At 35.5% G+C, this 23,438-nt stretch overlaps 2 protein-coding genes and 1 pseudogene across 2 annotated transcripts; 1 reads left to right on the top strand and 2 right to left on the bottom strand.

Annotated features, from left to right (window-relative positions):
- Positions 1-649: 649 nt before the first annotated feature.
- Positions 650-3,980, top strand: LOC122037055 (annotated as a pseudogene).
- A 365-nt stretch (positions 3,981-4,345) lies between these two features.
- Positions 4,346-5,796, bottom strand: LOC122037053 (40S ribosomal protein S20-1-like). The gene is made up of 3 exons (XM_042596508.1): positions 5,580-5,796; positions 5,365-5,478; positions 4,346-4,646 (listed from the first exon to the last, which is right to left on the bottom strand). The coding sequence occupies exons 1-3, from the start codon at positions 5,695-5,697 to the stop codon at positions 4,504-4,506; spliced, it is 375 nt and encodes a 124-aa protein (XP_042452442.1). The 5' UTR covers positions 5,698-5,796; the 3' UTR covers positions 4,346-4,503.
- Positions 5,797-5,965: 169 nt separating this feature from the next.
- On the bottom strand, positions 5,966-16,931 carry LOC122037052 (kinesin-like protein KIN-UB). The gene is made up of 19 exons (XM_042596507.1): positions 16,507-16,931; positions 14,787-14,887; positions 14,530-14,652; positions 13,721-13,906; positions 13,328-13,549; positions 13,090-13,255; positions 12,428-12,577; positions 11,923-12,011; positions 11,563-11,766; positions 10,542-10,673; positions 9,639-9,773; positions 9,407-9,538; positions 9,196-9,334; positions 8,969-9,061; positions 8,711-8,836; positions 8,443-8,568; positions 6,932-7,081; positions 6,532-6,654; positions 5,966-6,455 (listed from the first exon to the last, which is right to left on the bottom strand). Exons 1-19 carry the CDS (start codon positions 16,694-16,696, stop codon positions 6,295-6,297), a joined length of 2,748 nt encoding a protein of 915 aa, XP_042452441.1. The 5' UTR covers positions 16,697-16,931; the 3' UTR covers positions 5,966-6,294.
- Between the last annotated feature and the right edge of the window lie 6,507 nt (positions 16,932-23,438).

Genomic DNA, 23,438 nt, shown 5'->3' with positions numbered 1-23,438 from the left:
CTTTGTTCTTTTCTACTGGTCGGTGGAAGTCTTCTTGAGGTCCAGGAATCCCTGTGGCTTCTAGCGCTTGATCTCAGTTAACATGGTTGCAATCGTTTTGTTAAATCGTCGTATTTTCTGTATTGCCGTTTTTTAATGCAGTCGTTTCAACTTCCCACATTTGAACTCAGATTACAGTGTCAGTTTCATGGCTAGTGCCTTGTTTTCATCTTTTTAGAATCTAATTAATCGAGTATGGTTTCTATGGTTCTAAAATAAAATATGTAAAGTTCTTTCACATACGGCTAGCATCCAAAAGAACCCGAACTGTTGATACAAAGATTGTCTGGTAAGTACAGAAATCTCCTCTTTGTTATTCTATGTTGCAAAGGCGGGTCCCGCTGCCCAGCGGCCCCCTCACCCCTGCCCCACGAGTATGAGAGGGAGTAAATCACGGTGAATACGGGCCCGGCGATGACATGTCCTCTTTGTTATTCTAGATTAGAGTGGAAGTTGTAAATATTTTCAGTACAAGGATGAAGGAACCCCTTTAGGGGACATTTTTGGGTTTTGTTTTTTGGATTTTTCAAAGTTTTCCAGTGATTTGAGATAACTTGATATGCTTTTCGTTTTATTAAGTTCTTGAACGTGCATCCATTTTATTGCAGCGAGGATATCCCCATGGCTACTGTGACTGCATCACACTTCATTGCTAAAACCCCATGTTCCAGCTACAATAGAGCTGGTGTTTCTGAGGCTCTGGCCTTCCGAATCAGAACGATCCCCTATCTGAGTAATCATGCCAGTAGTTTTGGAGGACTGAGATCTTGGAACCGGATGGATTCACGTTTGATGCAATGCGCAAAGGCAACCCCTAGTCCAGCAAGGAAGGGGATCCGACATGTTGGTTTAAGACACTTTGTTGTCTGTGCAAGTGGAATGAACTTGGTCTTTGTTGGTGCTGAGGTGGCTCCATGGAGCAAAACCGGAGGGCTCGGAGATGTTCTTGGAGGACTGCCGCCAGCCATGGCTGTAATCTTTATATGCTTTATCTCTTTGTGCCTAAGTCTCCTTGCAACAGATTGACTAATGCTTTTTAGCTTTTTATGCGCAGGCAAACGGACACAGGGTGATGACTGTGGCTCCGCGATATGACCAATACAAAGATGCATGGGATACGAGTGTCACAGTTGAGGTATCAGACTACCTTGTTAAACTTAGATGGCCTTTCTTCAATTTCTTTAATCTCTCGTTAAATCATGGTCCCTGCATGCAGTTGAAAGTTGGTGATAGAATTGAAACTGTTCGCTTCTTCCACTGCTACAAAAGAGGAGTTGATCGGGTGTTTGTGGATCACCCTTTCTTCCTTGAGAAGGTTTTATTACATGACCATGATTTTTTTGTTGTTAATACTGTCAAGTTCCTCCAATTAATAATGAACTGGCACAAAGCGTTACTGCAAATCTGCATTCTGAAGGTTTTGGGAAAAACTGGAGGAAAGATATACGGTCCTGACACAGGAACTGATTATGAAGATAACCAGCTAAGATTCAGCCTTTTGTGTCTAGTAAGTCTTCTTTATATACTTCACTAGGAATAGATTTCTTTTGGAAGCTCTTAGTTTTATTGATGAGAAATTGCTCCCGCTGAGTTATTTTTGTGTGCCAACCTCTGAAAGATACCAATTAGCTTCTGGTGATATATAACCAATCAGTAATTGCAGAACCATTTAGTTACATGAAAGTGCAAAAATATTAAGCGTGCACTTTCCCATTCAATGATCTTTTCCTATCATTAGGCATAAATTTCAGTTCAAATTTCTTGCTATTAAGATTCTCACAAAGGTGTGGATTGACTCTTCCAGGCAGCTCTGGAAGCTCCAAGAGTTCTGAATATCAACAACAGCAAATATTTTTCTGGACCATATGGTATTCGCTAATACTTTCAGCCAATGTGCTTTTGAACTGATGATACCTAACAGTTTTTTGATCTTTGACAATCACTTATTCATCCAGGGGAGGATGTTGTATTCATTGCTAATGATTGGCACACTGCTCCGTTGCCTTGCTACTTAAAAGCCTTGTATCAAGCCTATGGAGTCTACAAGAATGCTAAAGTAAGTCTGCCAAGAACTCCCATTCTGTTCTTGCTTTTCAAAGCTTTATTACTGATATAGGTGACTGATTGTTTGGCAATTTTTTTCTTTGTTTCAGGTTGCTTTCTGCATTCATAATATTGCATATCAGGGTCGGTTTGCCTTGGCAGATTTTTCACGTCTCAATCTCCCTGAAACATTTGAATCTTCTTTTAATTTCATCGACGGGTATGCTCCTTGATCATGCACCGTTATTTAATAATCTCGAGTTGTAAGCCAAAACCATGTGGCTTCAGTTTTTTGAGAATGGAGAAAATCAGATATATTTGTTTTGCAGCTATAGCAAACCAGTGAAAGGGAGGAAAATTAACTGGATGAAGGCTGGAATTATAGAATCAACTCGAGTGTTGACTGTGAGCCCATACTATGCCCAGGAGCTTGTTTCAGGGATCGAAAAGGGAGGCGAGTTGGACAATGAACTGCGCATGAAAACCATCGCGGCGGATCGTAAACGGAATGGATATCACCGAGTGAACCTGCTGATGACAAACATGTATCAATAAAACTACGACGCAGACGGCTTGGTTCATGCCTATTTTTCGACTTTATTTTTAGCCTAATTATGAAGCTCACAATTGATGTTTCAGGTAATGGATGCAAAACCTTCCTCAACAAGGAGGCTTTGCAAGCCAAGGTTGGTCTACCTGTCAACAAAACCATGCCTGTGATAGCCTTCATTGGAAGACTAGAAGAACAGAAGGGTTCAGACATTTTAGCGGAAGCAATTCCAGAGTTTATTAGTGAGGGTGTTCAAGTTATAGTGCTCGTAAGAAGGCTATCTTTTCCTCTCTCGTCTACCATACACAATTAGGCATCACCATGCTAATTGCGAATGATAATAGGGTACGGGTAAAAAGAAGTTAGAGCGTCAACTTGCATTGCTGGAGGACAAGTTTCCGGACAAATTCAAAGCACATATGAAGTTCAATGTTCCTTTGGCTCATGGAATCATGGCAGGTGCTGATATGCTTATTGTTCCAAGTAGATTTGAGCCATGCGGTCTCATTCAGCTCCAGAGCATGAGATATGGAATTGTATGTTGCCTCTTCTTATTCACCATTAATCTTTGAACTTGAGCACCTCAAAAGTGAACTGAGAAATTATTTTATGTATTTGACATTCGACCCTTTCTGAAATTTGATGCAGCCTCCCATATGTACCACCACTGGCGGACTCGTTGACACGGTAAAGGATGGCATCACTGGTTTCCATATGGGCCCCTTCAGTGTAGAGGTATAGACATGCTTCCTAAATCTAGATGCATCACGAATCACAATATATATTAGATGCATCAACAAGATTCTGATAAGCTCTGCTACTTGTTCAGTGCGATGCCGTGGATAAATCAGACGTGGAAAAGATTGTAAAAACGGTGAAGAAGGCCCTCAAAGTGTATGGGACACCAGCCTTTGCGGAGATGATACAGAACTGCATGGCTCAAGATCTCTCCTGGAAGGTACATCTTCTAATCATCAATTCCAACTATTCATTTATTGTGTAAGGCCTTGCCTCTTAAAGGTTACTAAACGTTTGGGTATCCTTAATGTCCCTTTTGGCAGGGCCCTGCGAAGGAATGGGAGAAGTTCTTGCTGAGCCTTGGTGTTGAAGGTAGTGAAGCTGGAATAGATGGGGAGGAAATAGCTCCTCTTGCCAAGGAAAACGTAGCTACTCCATGAAACTGATCGGGCTAGGTGTTCCTCTCGTTCGCACAAAAGTAGTTTAACTGACACTCCTCACCTTACGTAACGTCCACAAGTCATCATAATGCACCATCAGTTGTTGCTTAATGTGAATTGTTGCTTGCGTACGCTGATTCAAATTTTGAGAAAAGTAGCACCTTGGTTTTCAGAAAAGTGCTGACTCTTAACGTGCAAAAAATATACGTAACGTGCTGAAAATTACAAGTATAAATATAAACTCAATTACATATTTAAAATAATAATTTTCATGATTAAAATTAATTGAACCAACAGTATGTACCTACCATAATTGCCTATTTATAAAAATAATTTAATTCCTCCGATGAGCAAAGAGGCTAATAGAATTGTTTGGCTTCCAAAAACACATGAATTAGCTTTTATATCAAACTCTACTAGATAACACTTATACTTGCTGTGCAATGGATATTTAGTACACTATCAGAAGCATGAATAAAAATCTACAAGTTCGAGAGATCAAATGAAAAAAAAAAAAACCGAAGCAAGCATTCAAGTTTGAGAGATCAAACAGCTCCTAAAGAAAGAAGAGAAGCTTCTGAACTACAAATTGTGGCATAATAATCTAGCCGATAGATGGTATTCATGTACGTGCCAATTTATAGTAAATAAGAGAAGGCAAATGGCCTTGAAATTGGATTTAACAGACTAGGCTCATGATTCTGCAATTGTCACTTCAACCTCAACACCAGGCTCAATTGTAATGGAGGTGATCTGCTTCACTACTTCAGGAGAGCTGCAAAGATCAATTACCCTCTTGTGTACCCGGAGCTCAAACCGATCCCATGTATTGGTTCCTAGAATAATGAGTTTCTGGTCAAGTTCCTCTTCCAAAAGGCAAGTGTTTTACAAAAAATTGCAGAAATATCAAACAACAAAATACATGGGCTACCAATAATGAAACTAGGATAGTAATTTGTTTGTTATTGATCATCGTTTTCACAATCATATAGTAAGATTGCAGACTCTGACAGAAAGTCAATAAGCAGTTTAGCCTGACTCAATCCATCTGTTACAGGTATCCCGTAGCCATCCTAATGGCATTCTGGTGAAATAAGTATCCACAAAACTTCATGTCCAAACAGTTAAGACTCAAATAGCAAACAAATTAATGATGATAATTCAAATATAAACCTGAACCAATACTTCAATATGAGTTTTTGAGAGCTTGGTTTTTTTTTTTCTGGTGAAATAAGGAACATCTAACTACACAGAATTTCCATGATACGTACGAAGATAATTAAATCCAAAGTGACTCAATATTACTGTTGAAAATTTTAAGAAGGCTTGCTGATTTCTAGGGTAAAGTGGCCATGTTTTCCTACAAATCTCTTATGAAAAAAGAAAAACTAAAATTTCGTATTTGAAAGAAATGAAGTGATATAGATACATGTATTAATGAAGAATGCAAGTCTTCTTAACCACTATCAGAATACTGTATTATCATAGCCACACAGAAACAAATATACTATAAATGATTAGGGCAAACTCGAACTAGAAGAGAGGTTGCAGTACCTTCACCGCACGGAGATTTCCGGGTGGTAATGTTAAGCACCTTGGTGGGCATCCTCACGGGTCCCTTAACAGTCAGCGCCTTGTCCTTGGCGCCCTTTACCAGATCCGCACACACTAAAACATCGAACTCGATCAAAATAAATAAATAAAATAAAATGGAAAAACAAACACCAAAAATAGAGTGCACGAACGTATCCGAGATCACAAAGCCTCACCTTTCTCCAGATTCTTGACGTTCTTGGAGGAGAGGGTGATCCGGATCCGGTTCAGCTCCTCACGAGGCTCCTCCAGCCCTATCTTAGTTGGTTTCGCTGCTGCGTACGCTGTCGCCATTGCTTCGAATCTGAAGGAAATGATCGAATCTCCAACACCGACCTTGCACTGGCTGCCACACGCGTTGAAGAAGCAAAAGAAGGACCGAGGAGGTATTAGGGTTTCGCTCTCTTCGGCTACGGTAGATTTTATATACTCGTACGGACCGAGTCAAACCGGGCCTTAACGAACTATGTGGGCCTTTAGAATTGGACCCAACTCACACTTCTTGGCCCAACAAATTCATGTGAAAGTTAAGAAACTCAATTTTTTCCCCATAATAATAAAATAATAAAAAAAGAATGAACTTAATTGCTGTCAAAATCTCAAGAACACCCGTTAATTCGCATTCTCTATTTGCTACAGATGCATATTTAAGATACAAGTGATTAGTGAAAAATTAATCTTCAGTGATGACTAGGAACAAACAACTATTTACAATGTCGATGAACTTGTATTCTGTTTTCTTCTCCAAAGATATGAATTTTTGCCTCCACTGAAAACTCCAAGTAGCCATTCCTGGTGCCTTGTCGCATAACTTCCCCCGCGACTGATGCAACATGACACAATTCACAATCGATCGAACCACCTGATCAACACACAGCCACACATTATGTCTTAAAATTCAATACACAATCGCCTCAGCTCGGATTGGAATACGGGGCTTGAGATGAGAGTCCTGTGGGCGAGCAGACGAATATCTTCTCGTGAGCAGTCACGAGATATACGGACGAGCTCCCACAATGCTCCCTCGCCGATCATGTCCTTTGCGTTGATTTCTGCATTGCAAAGGTAAGGGAAAACGACGGTAAGGTTTTGTGTTACTGATGGTGTTTAGGATATGTTGAAGTTTACCGTGCTGAGACAAGTGGCATAACGCGAGCTCAATGTGGCGTCTGATAGGCGAAGCTTCATGATTGGCATTTTTCACAATCCAAGGGAGAGCTCCATCCTCTATCAAAAGAGATCGCCTGCCTTATCACCTGAAGGAAGGAAATTAACATGAAGTGTGAGCGATTGTTAAGCAAAGCGACTATGTGCACGAACTATAAATTTGGAGGACTTCCGAGTGCAAGAAATGAAACACAGCATTTGTAATAACTTACTCGTATAAGAGGGAAGATATAAAGAGAATACCGTGATCACTAGACAAGACATTGGTAAAATCTACCGACTGTAAGTGCAAATGCACTAAAAAGAAAACAAAATAACGGAACACGTCCTTGACTCTTGAGCAAAAATCAAGGAGCATGTTTTTCACCTTGAGTAGAAGCTCTAGACTCGCACTTTGCGAAGTTGGCAATGCCTCGAGCAACTTGTGCAAGAACATCAGGGTGTCCACATCTAACCATACCTAGTAAAGCTTTGATGCCACCTTCCCTACTAAGCCTTCTTTGTAGCTTATCTGCAGGAAACAATAAGAATCTCATTTATCAATGGCTAGCTAAAAAGATCAGTGACTAGTAGAGAAGTGTCATAAGATGTTGATAGGAAAAAAAAAAAAAAGTAATCTTTGTTTGAGCTCCAAAGTGAATAATTAGAAGAGAAAATTGATTGTATCTGCTCAGATGAGATCCCTGTTGCATTTGATCATGATAGTTGAGAACCAAATGAATATTTTGCGATGATCATAGGTACCCACAGTGTAATTATTTATTAATTTCCAGGTAATTAAAACAGATATCAATTCATAAAGAGAATACAAATTTGAGAAAAAAATTGAAGGGAAAAAAATCTATATGTAGAAGGAAACATTGCCCCATTATTCAGTGAACATACGGAGATGAGCAAACAATAGTTCTGTCGACCTGGTCCGTAATTATCATTCTTGTTATCTCAAGTGGATTGACTATATATATTGGAAGTACAAGAAGACGACAGTTCAGATGAATGATCCAAATGAAATATAAAAGAGTTCCAAGAGGATTACTTGTACCCTTTGATAATGCATTCTGATTCAGTTGACACTCAGAGGCAGAAAATAGAATATTCGAGAAAGGTACTATAATCTCCTGTTTCTTAAGTACAATTCTACAGATATATTTAAGATCTTAATTGACATTAACAATAGATACAACCTAACACTAGATCCCCACTAATGAGGATATGAAAAGAGAAAATAAATATAACATTTGAATTAGGATTGTAAATGAATAAAATGTTTGTTAAAAAGCTTGATAAGAACCAATTTATGTTTGTTTGATGTTAATAAAATATAAAATGAACTAGCTTAAAGAATAGCGAGGCATGATTAATTATATGTTCATGGACGAAGCTCTTGAAAAATCCATTAAATTACAAACTTAAACAAGGCTCCCTTATGATTGATTACTTCAGTTTTTCATTTGATTGCATAATATATATTACATGGATACATTATGATGTTAGTTATATTTATTCTTTGTGATATCTTACAAAATTTATAGTTCGAATCATCTATATTATGTTAAAATGAGAAAACAATATTAATTTCATTCAAGGGACAATGGTTTAATATTACTGATTTTATATTTCTTTGGACAACCTTGTCTCTAGTTGAGCATGGTAAAAGTTCCAGCTCAGCTCAAGTTGGATATTTTTTTAAGCATAATAAGATAGCAAGTAAGTTTGGACAACCAAATGTGATTTGGATTAGAAAAGTGTGCTCTATCTATTTTGTTATCGCACATGGTAAATCCAACTTACAACTACAAGCCAATGTTGAAGTAGGGTGGGTTGTAGCATTAGCATCTTGAACAAGGATATTAAAAAAGGGTTCAGTCTTACCATTCCCACATAAATTAGCAATGGCTCCAGCAACCATTCTAAGCGTCTGAGGCTCCTCAGCATCAGCAGCAGTCACAGATAACAAGCCAATGCCGCCTTGAGCCATGATAAGCTCTTGGTTGGTTTCTGTGGTGATAAAATGAGTAGAGAGCAGAAATTAGAAAGTCAGAAAAGGAGTCTGTTCTTAAGAGCGAAAAACTATGGTTCTTGTTGGTACAGACGCAAGAATGCATGACAAAAGCATAGGAGAACTATATAATATACTTGCCATTCATTGCGAGGTTAGCAATTGCACCAGCTGCTACCCTACGTATAGTTTCATCCTCTGAGCTTCTTAGAAGCATTAGTAATGATGTAAGCCCGCCAGCCTCTACAATCTTCTCTTGGTTTGCTTCTGGTAACCAAGACATATTAACATTATACAATAACTAATTAGTATACAGAAAATTAAATGCTAAATGCCATGATGCACTCATAGTAAAAGAATCAGACTGTAGACGGCAAAGATGCGTAAGTTAAAGGCCACCTTCAGCTGCTAGATTTGCTACAACTTTCACCGCGTGAACTCGAACATCAAGATCTTCAGATTCAAGCAATGACAGTATCTTGTGCAAACCCACTGACAAAGGAAGAACCATTTAAAAATTTCAAAAATCAAGCTCAATAAATTTTCATTAACCATTACTATCACCAAGTTGTATAATTTATCGGTAAATTTGGACAGATGATTCATTGAAAGATCTGAACTAGCACCTTGCTCAAATAGTTTAGCAATTGAAGCCTTAGGTCCATATGCTGAATCTCTAAGTTGAGAATGTCTAGCTTGAGAAACAAGGGAGTCAAATTCTGTTGATAATTTTGAGGGCACACCTCTGTCAAGGCTTCTCTTAGTCTAAATCAGAAATAAACTCAATCAGATGATAAACTCAGTCAAGCTGGACATATATAATTTTTAGTCATGTACCTCGTCTGCCTGGAAACTTAATTGCAATAATTGACTTTTCAGCATTGCTATTTCTTCTTCAAGTTTCTGCTTCTGACTAGCTTCACTCTCCAGCATCTTGCGAAGTTTCAGAATTTCAGCATTTCCAACTTCCTAACACCAAAAAAGTATAGATCATACAGAATATGAACCCATGTCAGTCAGATTCTAGATACTGATAGGCATTCCGAATTATATCCAAAGTATCACATACCTCTAAATGTTTCCAATGTGACACTTCACTTTTAAGTTTGTTAACTTCATCCTCAATAGACTGCCGTGACAACTTATCATTCTGATGCAACTGTCTAACCTCGCTAACATCAACTGAGGTAGATGTTGATGGATCCTTTGTGCCAGAAATTAGTAATTTGGAATTGTTAGACTATCCAGAAAAGGAGCAAAAGAAAATATGCATTTCATCAAAGAAAAATCACACGACTGGCAATCTGAAAGTTTTGCTAAATGTTTGAAGTTTGTATGAAAGGTATTGCGCAGGAAGCCATCAACGTGTTAGCATTTCAGTCATTTACTGTGGCATGCTTAGCTTCATATTTCTATACCTGAAGGGCACCATAGAGACCTCTAAATATCAGCAAAAATATATCAAGATTGGCACATCTACTTACTAACTATGTTGTGCATCCAAGTACGTTACTAAAAAAAGCATTTGCATTCTACAATGGTGATGACTGATGAAATCAGATAACATGAATAGGCATCTGAAAAGGAAAATTTCTACAGTATCCTAAAAACCAGTGAAGATGCAACAGAATAAAGTTAGCACAAAAAGAAAACTTCTGCAAGAGAGTAATTTGAATTATACTTATTAAGAAGTTCTAATGGTCATTAGTTACTTTATTTTATGTATGAATATTGCATCTCCATAGCATTTTATGGGCAGGAAAGCCAACGGAATTTGCTTTCTTTAGTGCTAGTATTCTGCTTAAGAATCCACTGAAAGAAAATGCAATCACAACTATATTTGCGCCATATTCATCTAGCAGATTATTTATTCATATATGTTCATCTATAAATTATCTGATATCTCATGACAAGGCCTAGAAGCAAGGAAATAGTTTCCTGAAATATTTTATGGACAGACTTCACTATATACCTCTACATTATGTGCCTTTTCAAGACAAAGATTCTGATGTTCTATTCGAGCTTTCTCAACATCGCATTTCCACTTCTCCTCAAGATTCTTTATTGAGTCCAAATAATCTTGCTGGTACGTCAGTCTTTCATTCTATGTAAAAAGGGAGGAATTAAACAAATCAATGAGATGTACTGACTAAATCACGTTCAATAATAATGTTAAAGCTGGAGCCAGCAATTGATATCAAACAATCTATACAGATTCCAGATACAAAAAGTAGCTGCTATATGAGATCAAATCAGACAATGGCCAAAGTAAAGAAGCACACAGGTAAGAATGAGGCTATAATAATCTAGTCCAAGCTTTCAATTCCAATGAAAATGGATTTTTGTAGGGAAGCGTGATTTCTAACGATTAGCATTTACAATTCTCATGTTGATGTTACCCTGAACATGGTAAAACTTCAACATGGACGCATGGATCTAAACAACATTTTTGAACGTCACTTGCTAAATAAGTGCACAATTTGATTCGACCAAGATGGTCAAGAACTGAAGATCACTCAACACAGAGTCATTGACATAAATCTCGACAAGGAGGCATGAACATAAAATTCATTTTTAAGCTTACTTACCCAAATAATGGATAATTAACATAGGAAAGTCAGATTATTTTGTAGTTACATACAGCAGGTTGCTATCTTGTGAGAATTGACAAAAAAGTAGAAAATTTTATTTACCAAAAAAGCATATTATATTGTATCTCAAAGCAAGAAAAGTTGGAGTGTCAGGAGCAGATGGACCCTCATGTGCACTTTATGAATTTTGAAATGAATTGAGGAGCTACATGAAGCTTATAAAAACCTTTAAGTTTCAAACTCATCAACCAAACCAAATAATACTTTAGATATTAACACAGTGAAGTACAGGAGACTATTAGTTTAGATGTAATCATAATTTGTTAAATCATACGTCCAAACAATTTAAGAAACTTCAAGAAATTGCCTATAAATGAGATGCAGAATTAAATTTAAACACGCCTTGAGAGAATCTATGTAGATTCTTTCTGCTTCAGCAATTCGGCTCTCTGATTCCATATTAATTCTCTCAATTTCATCTTCAAAATCTTTCCGTTGCCTTTCATTTTCCGCAATTAATTTATCAAGCTCAATGTCAAGCCTCCTGCATAAACTTTTATAATCAAATTCCTCCTTTAGTTTGACCATGTTCTCTACCTTCATTGCCTGCAATTCACAAATTCAATTGAAAACGCCTCTTAGAGTGAGGCACTCTGTGCAAGTTACTATGCCGATCTTAGATAGAAAACATCAGACAAGCAAAAAGGGCATGAAAACTAATTCATTTATGGCAAGGGGGAAATCAATATAGAATAACCATACCCTCTGTCCAAACATTATGGTGCTTGCAGTCTCTCCTCTATGGCGAGGTGATGGGCCAATTGTGATCACCAATGAAGTTCTTGCACTGCCTGTAAAATATTTGCATTTAATAAAACATTAGGACAAAGATAGAGCTACTTGTGTCTGTATCAGGCAAAGAATATTTGAAGATTCACATATGATTTAACAGAAGCTATAGGAGATTAAGACACAGATATAAATAAACATCGGAGCCCACAAATCAAGCATGCAATCAAAACAGTATGCAAATAAAAAGGGCATAGTAATTTAAATCAAGAAGCAGAGATTAGGCAGGATTCAGTTTGATATTCTCCAATTTTACCAGTATCAGGCCTTTTTTTTCAAGATTTTCAAATGCAACCGTGGCAGTGTTCATAAAAACTATTCATTAAGTTAAATCATCCGAGTTACGGGATCGTCCAAGTGAAAATTTCAGGTATATAATGAACAAGTAAATGGTGATCCAAGAGGTTCCACATCATACCTCCAAATGAATCTCGAAGAAGTCTTGTAAGCTTTGAATCGCGAACTGGAACATGAGGACTATTTTCAGCAAGTGCATTGATGCATTTACCTAAAGCACTCAGTGATAGATTTATTGACTTTGCTTCTTCTAGAGTATGCCCCTCACTTCCTATAAGGAATAGTAGTGCAGAAAAGCATTAGATATATTCTATAAAATGCATTACCATATAGAAGAGTATATGTTCTTTAGAGCAATAACTACAAGAAGTCCAATGAGTCAGGTACAGAAGAAGAGTATATGTTCTTTAGAGCAATAACTACAAGAAGTCCAAGGAGTCAGATACAGAAGAAGAGTATATGTTCTTTATAGCTACAAGAAGACCAAGCAGTCAGATATAGAAGGATCAAGATAATTATGTAAAAATTGTATAGAATATATATGCACTTTCTGTCTGGTAGAAGAAAGAAACAAATTTGAGTGAAGGCGTTCATATCATCATTGCAAAGGGCCTAATATAACATGATTCAGGATATAAAAGTTCAGAATGCTGGAGGGTGTAAATGTTGGACATCAGGGAGGGAAATCCTAATGTTTTATTCTTGGTTGATAAGAAAGGCAAATACTACAAGACTTTTGCAACTAAATTTTGGCCAAATATCTGGATATAAATGCACAAGTACCTGACTTGTCAATCCTTTCAGAACCAGCAAGATCCACAACAACTAATTTACTTTTTCTAACAATTGGCGGCTTGAAGGATGATACCAAATTGGAGGCCATGCCATTTTCACCATGAAAATTTTGGTCAGCATCAAGTCTTCCTTTCACTGACCTCTTGACATGTACCTATGATGATACAGCAAAAGTTATTTTCAAGGTTCAGGTTATCACAAAAAAATTGATAATTTTTTTGCTCACAATCAGAATAGCATGACTCCTAGATGATTCTGTGTTGAGCTTTGTATTAGCAGCAAAACGGTGTGCTTCTCCTACTCTTAGGAGCTCCATAAAGCTTTTTTGATCTCTAATTTCTACACTCGTTGCACCTGGAAGTGAAACATCCCCAGTCTTTGGGTCTTCTACAATGTTAATATTGTCATTTGCAGGAGTGAGAAGATCTTGTATGCTTTCCATATAAAGCTATTCCAAAAACATACAAAATCAAATGTTAGTCAACATCTAAAAAACAACTATTCCAAAGCATGTGTCCTAGTAAGCTGGCAGATTACATATAAAATTCTATCAATTCAGATGCTTTATAAGTCAAATTATATGGCATATGGGAATATCACATTTTAAACAGCAACAAACCTGCAGATATGATACTGAAACAAAATCAATCTCTGGAGATGTATCTGCAAGAATGTCTTCCATTGCACGGACCATGATGCCTCGGGCAGCTGTATCTTCTTCTCCAAGTCTTCCAAGAGTAAAAGTCTTGCCAGTGCCTGTCTGTCCATAGGCCATAACTGTTCCATTATACCCTTCCAAAACACTCTGCAAAAGAAACTCTTAGCCAGTGGTTGCAAAACCAGAATAACATGGAAGGTAATGATAGCGAACTCTATAATGTTAGAATTCGAATCCAATAGGACCACAATTACTTCATCAAGCCAGAACAAGAAACAAAAGTACAATAGACTGACATATTTGGGATAAAGATCAAAGAATCTCAAATTTGCCAGTCTAAGAATGGGGAGATTAAATGGAAAATAACAGATTCAAAAATTAAAAAATTACTTGAGCAAGCTTCAGGGCAATTTAAAATGGATGTTTAGTCATTTGTTTTTAACATCTTCAAAGAGTAACGTGAACATCTAAAAGTATAACTGTAGTATCAAGCATTATTATGTAGAACTGTCTGTAAGGACACAGATGTGTATGCATCTCATGGAGAAAGGAAAATTTTGGCTGTGCACAAAAAAAAATTGATCCAAGAATTAGAAAATGACATAAAACTTTGAAACAATAAACACATCTACAAATAGAGAAACAAATTTTACAGTTTGCCATTGAGATTGTGCTAATACGTTGCACACAGATTAAAGGGGGATTTAAAATAGCAAACAAGGGTAATTGGAAAGTAATCAAGTTATGATGTGCATCATGCATTCACATACCTCTACAACTGGTTTTGAAACAACTTCATATACACGTTTTTGTGAGGCAGATTCTGTCAGCACCTCATCAAACTCATAAGTTTCTGAATCCCAATTATTCTTACGGAGCTTTAACCTTTTGAGCTGCAACCCATCGTTAAATGTTGATTAATAGCGCTGTCAGTAAACTTCAAATTTTGCACTGAAGCAGTCAAACTTATATCTCAGACTGATGAAGATATAGAATTTTTTCATTTAACATAAAAGCAGACAAAGACCTCTGGCTGCAACTCCACGCAGTCAGCAAAATCAGCATCTGCTATCATCTCCTCTGCGTTTTGAGGCCGAAGTCTTACAGCCACACGAACTCTTCCAGGAACTATGAATTGTGAAGGGCATGGAAGACTATTAAGTCTTGAAATATGAGAACAATCCAGAAAGAGCCAACATTGAAAAAGTCTACCAATTACCTAGTGACAAATTGGCAAGTAAGAACATTACACTATTATTCTAGGGCCATTCTTCTACTCAGGCATACAACAAATATGATATTAACTGAGGATCATGTTTGTTTCATGCTGTGCTATACATCAATGCACCTACACAACCTAATGACTAATCCAGACTAGTATGCTTTCCAACAATAATTAATAAGTTGAAATATTTGAAGCAAACCATTCTTCGAACAGATGCCCCTCTTTCTGCTTAGGACAAACACACATCATTTGAAGAGGAATGCTGGCAATACAATTATCTTGTGGAGTATATTGTCATCAATTCTACTTTTATATGAAATATTACCTTTAAAGAAATCTTTCTTAATACTTGTGTAAATTTTAAACTTCAAACAAGCAACTAAAGAGCCATTATTTCTGAACTACATGAAAAGTTTCGAAATGCAAGATAATGAACCTGATAGTCTTATGCAAAGAATGTGAAAACACTGCATCAGAAAAATCCATTTCAGAATAATAGGAACACGAGATAAATTACAGAAGATCATCGAGTAGAAATGACAAAAAGGGAATGTCAAGACAAACAGAAAAACAAAAGAGAGAACAAGAAAAAAGTGTGAGTCGGTTTCCTCAGTTCATCAAGGATTTTATGGATTAATTCAGCTCAAACTTGAATGTGATGCTAGTTCACTTACCTCCTCCCATTTCGCACAGAACCTAGAAAAAAAGTCCAATCTCTACCCAACCAGGAAATTGATCAAACAGCTGGGGTAATTATTCCTTTGGGTCATCACTTTCCGAGCCACTTCCTTCATAACTGCAGCATAACTACTCTGAAACTTCTTTAACACGCTAAAAAATGAACTTCCATCGAGAAGTGGCTTCATAAAGTTCTACAAATAGAAATGTAACTGTTGGCCAGTTATAAAAGTTTAATAGCGTCTGCAACTTTCTTGAATCAATTAACTTCTGGTACGATCTCTCTCAAAATCATACGCCAGAGGCAAGTCATTGCCTTTATTAAGTTATTCATTAAGTTATACTAGAGGATGCCGTGCTTCATACTTACTACACTCAGTTGCACGTCAGACACGATCATAAAAACTCTGAGACAGTGTTTTCACCAGCATTTCCCCGACTTAATTGTTCAGATGCCCCATACACTTGTAAGTTATCTTAAACCAATCATACAATCCCATCCTCATCTCTAATCTCCACGCTACGATACGATCGCTGCAAAGTTGATAGTGTAACATCAATTTCCGTGCAGCATTGCATTTTTCAACTACACTGTCTCAAGTACCAGCCAGAGCGCAGAAAACTAATCGATAGCTTAGATAATGATATTTTACTATTTTAAGGGTAAACAAAAAAGGATAAACCCACAAAACAGAATCACGCATTCCACTGGATATAAAAATTGTTTTTTTTAGCCCTATTCAAGTCCTGAGATCCAATTAGCCCACAGATCGGTGCAAAATGCTGGCGATCTAGACCAGATCCCAGCGGAGTGGAGAGGAAGAGGGGGAAGAAGGACACGAACCTCCGGGATCTCCACCAGCCCTACTGGCGGGAGGAGCCATAGAAACGCCGCGGCGGGAGGCGGCTGCGGCAGCTGAAGGCCTGGACTTGGCAGAAGGCTTAGGCGTGGCGTAGCCAGCGGAGGACGGCGGCAATCGGTCGAGCTTGGAGGCCACCTTGACGCCTCCATTCCGGTAGCTCCCCGATGCCATATCCCCGAGAAAAATAAGAAGAAACCAGAAATGTACCTCCTTTCCCCCTTTCGCCTGCGCCTTCCCCGACTCTGCTACTTCGACAGCACAGCAAAGCGCTTCTCCCTGATCGATCGCGTCGCAGAGAGTAGACTAGAGACGAGATGGAAGCAGGAAGGAGGCGATTGCAGATGAAGGATGCAAAAAGAGTGAGAGAAGGCGAAGAGTTCAAATCAAACGACGTCAGAAAGGGCAAGCGCAGTTGGCGTCCGCTGGCTGCCGATGGGTCAATGGTGTCGGGGAGCAGCGCCGGGCCCCACTAACGTGGGACAGAGAAGGATGAAGACAGGGCTCTGCGGTGTCGGTGAACAACGGGTGGACAAACACCGGGTAAGGGAAGATTATCGCTTTTGTTCTTGGTGTTATTATTTAATTATTTTCAATTTATTTTTACAGTTCTTTTCTTGAATAACAAAAAATAAATTACGACAAAATATTTGAAATTGTGACAAATTTTATTAGGAATGAGTTTAAACTATGCTAATAAATGTTATACAAAATTAAATTCGAATCAATTAAATTATTATTTTTATATCATGAATAATCAATTATATTATGTCCATCTGATTTAAGAAATGGCTACCTACTACATGCACATTTCAAACGTCATAAATAGCGACAAATATCTATTTATGATGTAATAAATAATATGAAAATTCCCCATGTGTAGTAATAGTTATTTCTAATTTAAAAAATGTTAAATTGTGAGATGTGATTTATTAACTATTAACGGGAAGGAGACACTAGTACATTTCACTGTTAGAATTTTTATATGGAATTTTTAAAATTTTTCTCGATATAAAAAAGTTTGTAAATTTTATAAATTTTGAGATTTTAGTATTCCATTTATTATGATAAAAATAAATCCGAAAATGGTCAAATATCATATTTATATATTTTTTAATTACGATGGAATAAAAAATATAATGGATTTCTTTAATTAATTTATTATAATGATTTAACTTTTCGTAACGCTGGCCACTCACTTTCCTCACGGCCTTAACCACGAAATACTACACCTACCCATGGATACCAACCCATCTACACCAACCAGATTCCTCGATCAAATGAAAGAATAATCACGGACACAATCTCTGGGCCCCGCTCTGACTTTCCAATAAGAGAACCTCATTAATTGATTTTTGGTGGGAAAAAGCAAACCCAAACACCATGCGACCGTTACATGGGTTGTCGGTAAAATAATGATAATTATAATAATAATAATTTTTGATTAAGAAGGTGTTTGGCTAAACTTATTAAAAATAATTTATAAGTTCGTATAATTTATAAGTTGTTTTTATGAGCTTATAAGTTGTTAGGTTTTATTTTAAAAATAAGTTGTTAAAGTGTTTAGGTAAACTTATTACAATCAATAGAGGGTTTTGAGATTTTTATTAATAGAAGGTTTTGGGCAAATTTCTGCGCAGGGAGAGAAAATTAGAAAGAGACGTTGGCGGAGAAGATGACACAACGTTAGAAGAAAAGTCGGCGGAGATAAAAAGATATTAGGCTTATAAAAATTTATGAAGGATAAGATGGGGATTTATGAAATTATATAAGGATATTTTAGAGAAATACAAATTTATGAAGGATAAGATGGGGATTTATGAAATTATATAAGGATATTTTAGAGAAATAAGTTATTAAAATAAGATCTTTTTTTAAAAAGTAGGGTCTACCATATTTTTTTAAAAACGGCTTATAAGCTCTAAAACAACTTATTTTGACAACTTATAAGTTATTTGAAAACAAATTTACCAAACAAATTTGAAGAGTTTATAAGCTCCAAAACAACTTATAAGTTATTTTAGAGAGCTTATAAGCTTAGCCAAACACCCTCTAAATACATACTTTAACATTAATCCAATTTCATCATGTTCACTTTATATGTTTTTTTTTTAAACTAAAAAGTATGATGTGAAAAGAAAAATGATATATTCGAAAAAGAATCTTAATAAAATATTCAAGGATAGATATATAAAATGATGGAGCTCATAAAAAGTGAAATGATCGATCATAAATTTATATGTCTATCCTTAAGTATTTCATTGAGATTTTTTGTGTATTCTAAATAGTGGTATATATTTTTATTTACCAAAGAAACATCCTAATTTTAAAATTACCAAAAAGAATATTAAAAATAGTATTATTTCCTTACTATCCCCTCGTCAACCTCCTAAATCTCCCTTCTCTCGTCATTTTTCAATGCATCCCCTCTCTCCAGGATTAAAAATGATCTAATATTTTCTTATATCAGGCTCAACGGTATGATTCCATATCAGAGTCACGATGGATTTGATATTTCCCATATTAAGGCCTACTCTAGGGTAGACCTGACCACGGTTCGGAACCGACGGTTCGACGGTTCGGAACCGCCGGTTCGACGGTTCCAAGCAGGTCGACCCTTAACTTTAACCGCCCAAGACGGTTACGGTTCACAGTTCAGAACTACGAATTCACGATTTGCCACAGTTCAATATTAATATATTAAAAAATTTTAAAACTTAAAATTTATTTTAAAAAGAGGGTTGCACTTATTTAAGTTGCCTATGTATCCCCTTAGGGTATAGGAGAATTAAAGCTCACGTAGTTCTTTTATATTTTTACTCTTTTATATTAGGAAGTGATGTTATTCACCATTCTCGTTGTATTGGTTCCTTCAATATTAAATTCTTCGACTTCGTCATCAGAAAGTTGCATTCCTTGGATTCTTTTCTTGGCTCTGGTCCAATCGTCAAGTAATACTTGTATTGGAAATGTGAATGGAACAAAGAGGTGGAGACAAAGAGACTCTATTGTGTATGAGTTGTTAGTCCCACATTAGAAATTTCTTTGCTTTATTGTGAATTTAAGTTATGACACATCATTGAAGTTTAAACAAAAGCATAGAATAATTCTCAAGTTCTGTGTGGAACTTGAGGACGTCAGGATTATCCGTTCTTTTAATAAAGTTGTGCTTTTGTAAGTTTTAAATTACTACTAGTAGTTTGTTGAATTTCAGAAATATTAATTTGTGTTCCATATTTTGCATAATATTGATTATAAATATCATATAAATAAATTCTAACATTATATATAATATTAATTGGATCGGGGAAGAAGAATCTTTAATTGGAATTAAAACATCATAATATAAAGTTAACATTTCTTGTAAAACTTCTAATTTAAATCTAGGATCTAAAGCAAATGCAATTAAATAAATTTCAGAAATTAAATAAAATATTTTTCCCATTTAGTTTTCATAGCTAAGATGCGAGGAGATAAAGATTCATTATTAATATGTTCATTTAAAACTAATACTATATTAGAAAATTTTTCTAAAACTAATTGAGCAATAAGATAATAAACACCAGAAAGTTGTTCGATTGCATCATTAAATACTTTTAAAATTTCACAAATACTACTACAAATATTCCATTGTTGTGAAAATAAATATATATTAGCATTAGTGTTTTGTGCAAAAAATGAACATAATAATTCTTTATATTGAAATGAATCTTGTAATAATTGGTATGTTGAATTCGAATGTGTTTGTACATCACGTGGAAATTATTTAGGTCTTATTCCATTAATTTTACAAAACCTACCCCATTGTTTCATTATAGATGAAGGAGACCATAAATAAGAAATTACAATTCTAATTGGTTTAATATAACTTTCTAAAAATTTTAAACCATCTTGAACACATAAATTTAAAACATGGCATACAAAAAAAAATAAACCTCCAATAATAGGTTGACAAACAAATTTTAGATCATCTATACAAGCGGTATTAGAACTAGCATTATCTAATGATATTGAAAATATTTTATGAGTTAAACCATATTCTTCTAAAATTAAACATAATAATTGTGTGATATTATGAGCATTATGTGATTCATCAAAAACTCTATAAGCTAATAATCTTTTTTGGAGGTTCCAAGAGTTATCGATCCAGTGACAAGTCACACCCATATACGAATGTGTTTGCCAATGATCACTCCAAATATCAGAACATAAAGAAACTTTATTATCTAATTTACTAAATTCATCAATTAAATTCTTTTTTCCTTGTTTTACTAATTTTTTAATTGTACGAGTAAGTGTAGTCCTAGGAACACGTTTAGCACATGGATTAAGAGATTCTTTACAAAAATCTTCAAATGTGCATTTAGATCCAAAACTAAAAGAAAGATGTTCTACGGAAACAAATTTAGCTAATGATTCTCTTAATTTATTATCCGAATATAAAAATAAACCTGAATCGGTACTACCGCTAGTTGAAGAAAATCTTGATAATTGTGTTTGAGAGCGGTCGAGTCCATATTCCGTCGGGTTTCGTTTCTACATGTCGTTTCAACGACCCATAGCCGCCTTGGAATTTGTAGGTTTACATTTTGCACGCATTTCTCCCAAGAGTGACCTTCTCAAAATGTTTAGTAAAAAGAAGATTTTAGAGGAGGAAGTTCCGAACCTTAGAAGTAATTGCATCGGTACTTCCTTGTGTGTCGGGTATCGATTCGGAAGATGCTCGATCTCATCATCGGTGGATTGAATGTTGGGGTCCTCCTCCTTATTTGCTTTCCCTTCCGAGCTCGAGATGATGCACCTCCGCCTCCTTCCATTGTAATTGAAAACGAAAGCGTGTAGAGATTAGAGAATACGAAATGAGATTAAGAGTAGAAGATGTGTGAAAAATGATGAAATAAGCTCTCTATTTATAGAGTTTTGATAACCCTTGATTAATGCCTTAAAAAAAATAAGTAAAATTTTAATTTTGGCCAGGCCCGGCCTGGGGTCGGGTCTACTCTAGGGTTGATATAGTTAATAGGGATGACAATTTCACTCGAACCCAATGGAGAATTCGATATCCGGCTCGAATGGAGGAGGATATGGAGAGACTATCAATACCCGACCCGAATATCCGATTAAATAATATATATATATATATATTAAAGAAAATTTTCTTTTTTCAAAATCAACTTACTATTTTTGTTGATATTAGGAGAAGACTATATAGATTTTTAATCTATTTTTTAAAATTATATATATATTTTTATTGAATGATAATAGTCGGATAGAAAGAAAAAAATTATAACCATAAAAGATATTTGATCATTTAATGGATATGAGTATATCCATCGGAAATCCTATATCCGATGAGTATGAGTATGGAGGATATAGAATCCGTTCCGAACCTGATCCATTACCATCTCTAATAGTTAAATATCAGGCTCAGTGTAGGTCTGATATTTTCTCACATCAGGCCCAGTGTGAGTTTGATATGGTCCAATATCAGGTCTAGTATGAGCTTGATATTTTCTCACGTCAGACTCAGTGTGAGCCTGATATTTTCTCATATCAGGGCCACTAAGAGATGCATTGGAAACAGCATCCGAAGAGAGGCGATTTAGGAGATTGACAGGAGGGGTAGGAAGGACATAACATTAATTTTATGCTATTTTTGATAGTTTTGAAACTAGAATGTTTTTTTTAATAAATAAGGAAATATGATCGTTCCTTTTCGTAAAAAACCATATTCTATAAATAAAAATTAAATTGATACAAAATCAAAATATATAAAGGAAAGAAAAATACATAATACGACATATATTATAATGGTAGAATGGATACATAAAATTATTGTAAATAATAAAAATCATTAACATATAATTCCTGAATTTTCCTTTTTACTGTAAAACCAAAAAAAAAAAAAACATCAAGAAACTAATCATTTGATTGGCACTATCGAATCTCGCAAGATTTAGATCGATTGATAAAACTTGTTGTCAAATTAAGTGATGCCTTGTGATGGTTACTTGCCGCCTACAATCTCTGATAATGACTTAACACGTCTACACTTTGAAGAAAAGTTATGTGATACATCTAGTCGACAACTTTGATTCAATGATTTTTGTTTTGTTATTCATATTTTAAAGGGATGATCAATTGGATTCCAATTACAGCCGATCGCTCTAGCTATATCTATCAATATTATTTATAAAATATCGACTATGTTTAATGTATGGGAACATTAAGGATATTTTGGTAGTAAGGATCCTCTTGATTGTAATTTACGATTCAAGGATGGATCATATAAGTTGATTGATTAATGGAGATGGATCTCATCTATAACAGATAGAATTCATCTCCATCCATTAATAAATATAGTGGTTCATCCTCTAGATCGTAAATTGTGATTTAGAGGATGTGTACTCATATTTTAGGAGTGGAGGAGGAAAGGGGAGGAAGAGTTCAAATGAATTCATCCAAAAATAAAAATCTAAAATATCTTAATTCCATACCTAAATTATAACTTTTTATATTTTTTTTATCTTATAAATATATTTATAATTTTTTTCTAATTTTGATGTCTGAAAAAAATTATAAATACATTTATAAGGTAAAAAATGTTAAAAAATTAAAATTTATACCTGGAATTAAGGCGTTTTAGATTTTCAATTTTGGAATGAATTTACTAAATGAAACAGTGTGATCCAATTAAGGCGTTTTAGATTATGTGTAATCCAATTTATCTTATAATATAATCAAATTTATAACGTAATATAATATAATTTTAATTATATTATTATGTTTGATAATGTAACGTATGTAATCTTATATTACAAGGATAATTATATTATTTTGTTTTAGTTCGGATCCTCTGTCCTTATTTTTCTCTGTCTCCGTGTCTCATTGTCGATCGAATGGATCAGATTAAATT

This window comes from Zingiber officinale, unplaced genomic scaffold (assembly GCF_018446385.1).
Source record: "Zingiber officinale cultivar Zhangliang unplaced genomic scaffold, Zo_v1.1 ctg232, whole genome shotgun sequence".
NCBI lineage: Eukaryota > Viridiplantae > Streptophyta > Magnoliopsida > Zingiberales > Zingiberaceae > Zingiber > Zingiber officinale.
This window is presented reverse-complemented; position numbering and strand designations above follow the sequence as displayed.

Excerpts from the sequence above, each read along its gene's own strand:
- LOC122037053 (XM_042596508.1), bottom strand. The coding sequence starts at position 5,697 with ATGGCGACAGCGTACGCAGCAGCGAAACCAACTAAGATAGGGCTGGAG. Across the intron at positions 5,479-5,579 it reads CGTCAAGAATCTGGAGAAAG|TGTGTGCGGATCTGGTAAAG; the intron begins GTGAGGCTTTGT and ends TCGATGTTTTAG. Across the intron at positions 4,647-5,364 it reads GAAATCTCCGTGCGGTGAAG|GAACCAATACATGGGATCGG; the intron begins GTACTGCAACCT and ends TCATTATTCTAG.
- LOC122037052 (XM_042596507.1), bottom strand. The coding sequence starts at position 16,696 with ATGGCATCGGGGAGCTACCGGAATGGAGGCGTCAAGGTGGCCTCCAAG. Across the intron at positions 12,578-13,089 it reads TGAAAGGATTGACAAGTCAG|GAAGTGAGGGGCATACTCTA; the intron begins GTACTTGTGCAT and ends TATTCCTTATAG. Across the intron at positions 12,012-12,427 it reads TCTTCGAGATTCATTTGGAG|GCAGTGCAAGAACTTCATTG; the intron begins GTATGATGTGGA and ends AATATTTTACAG.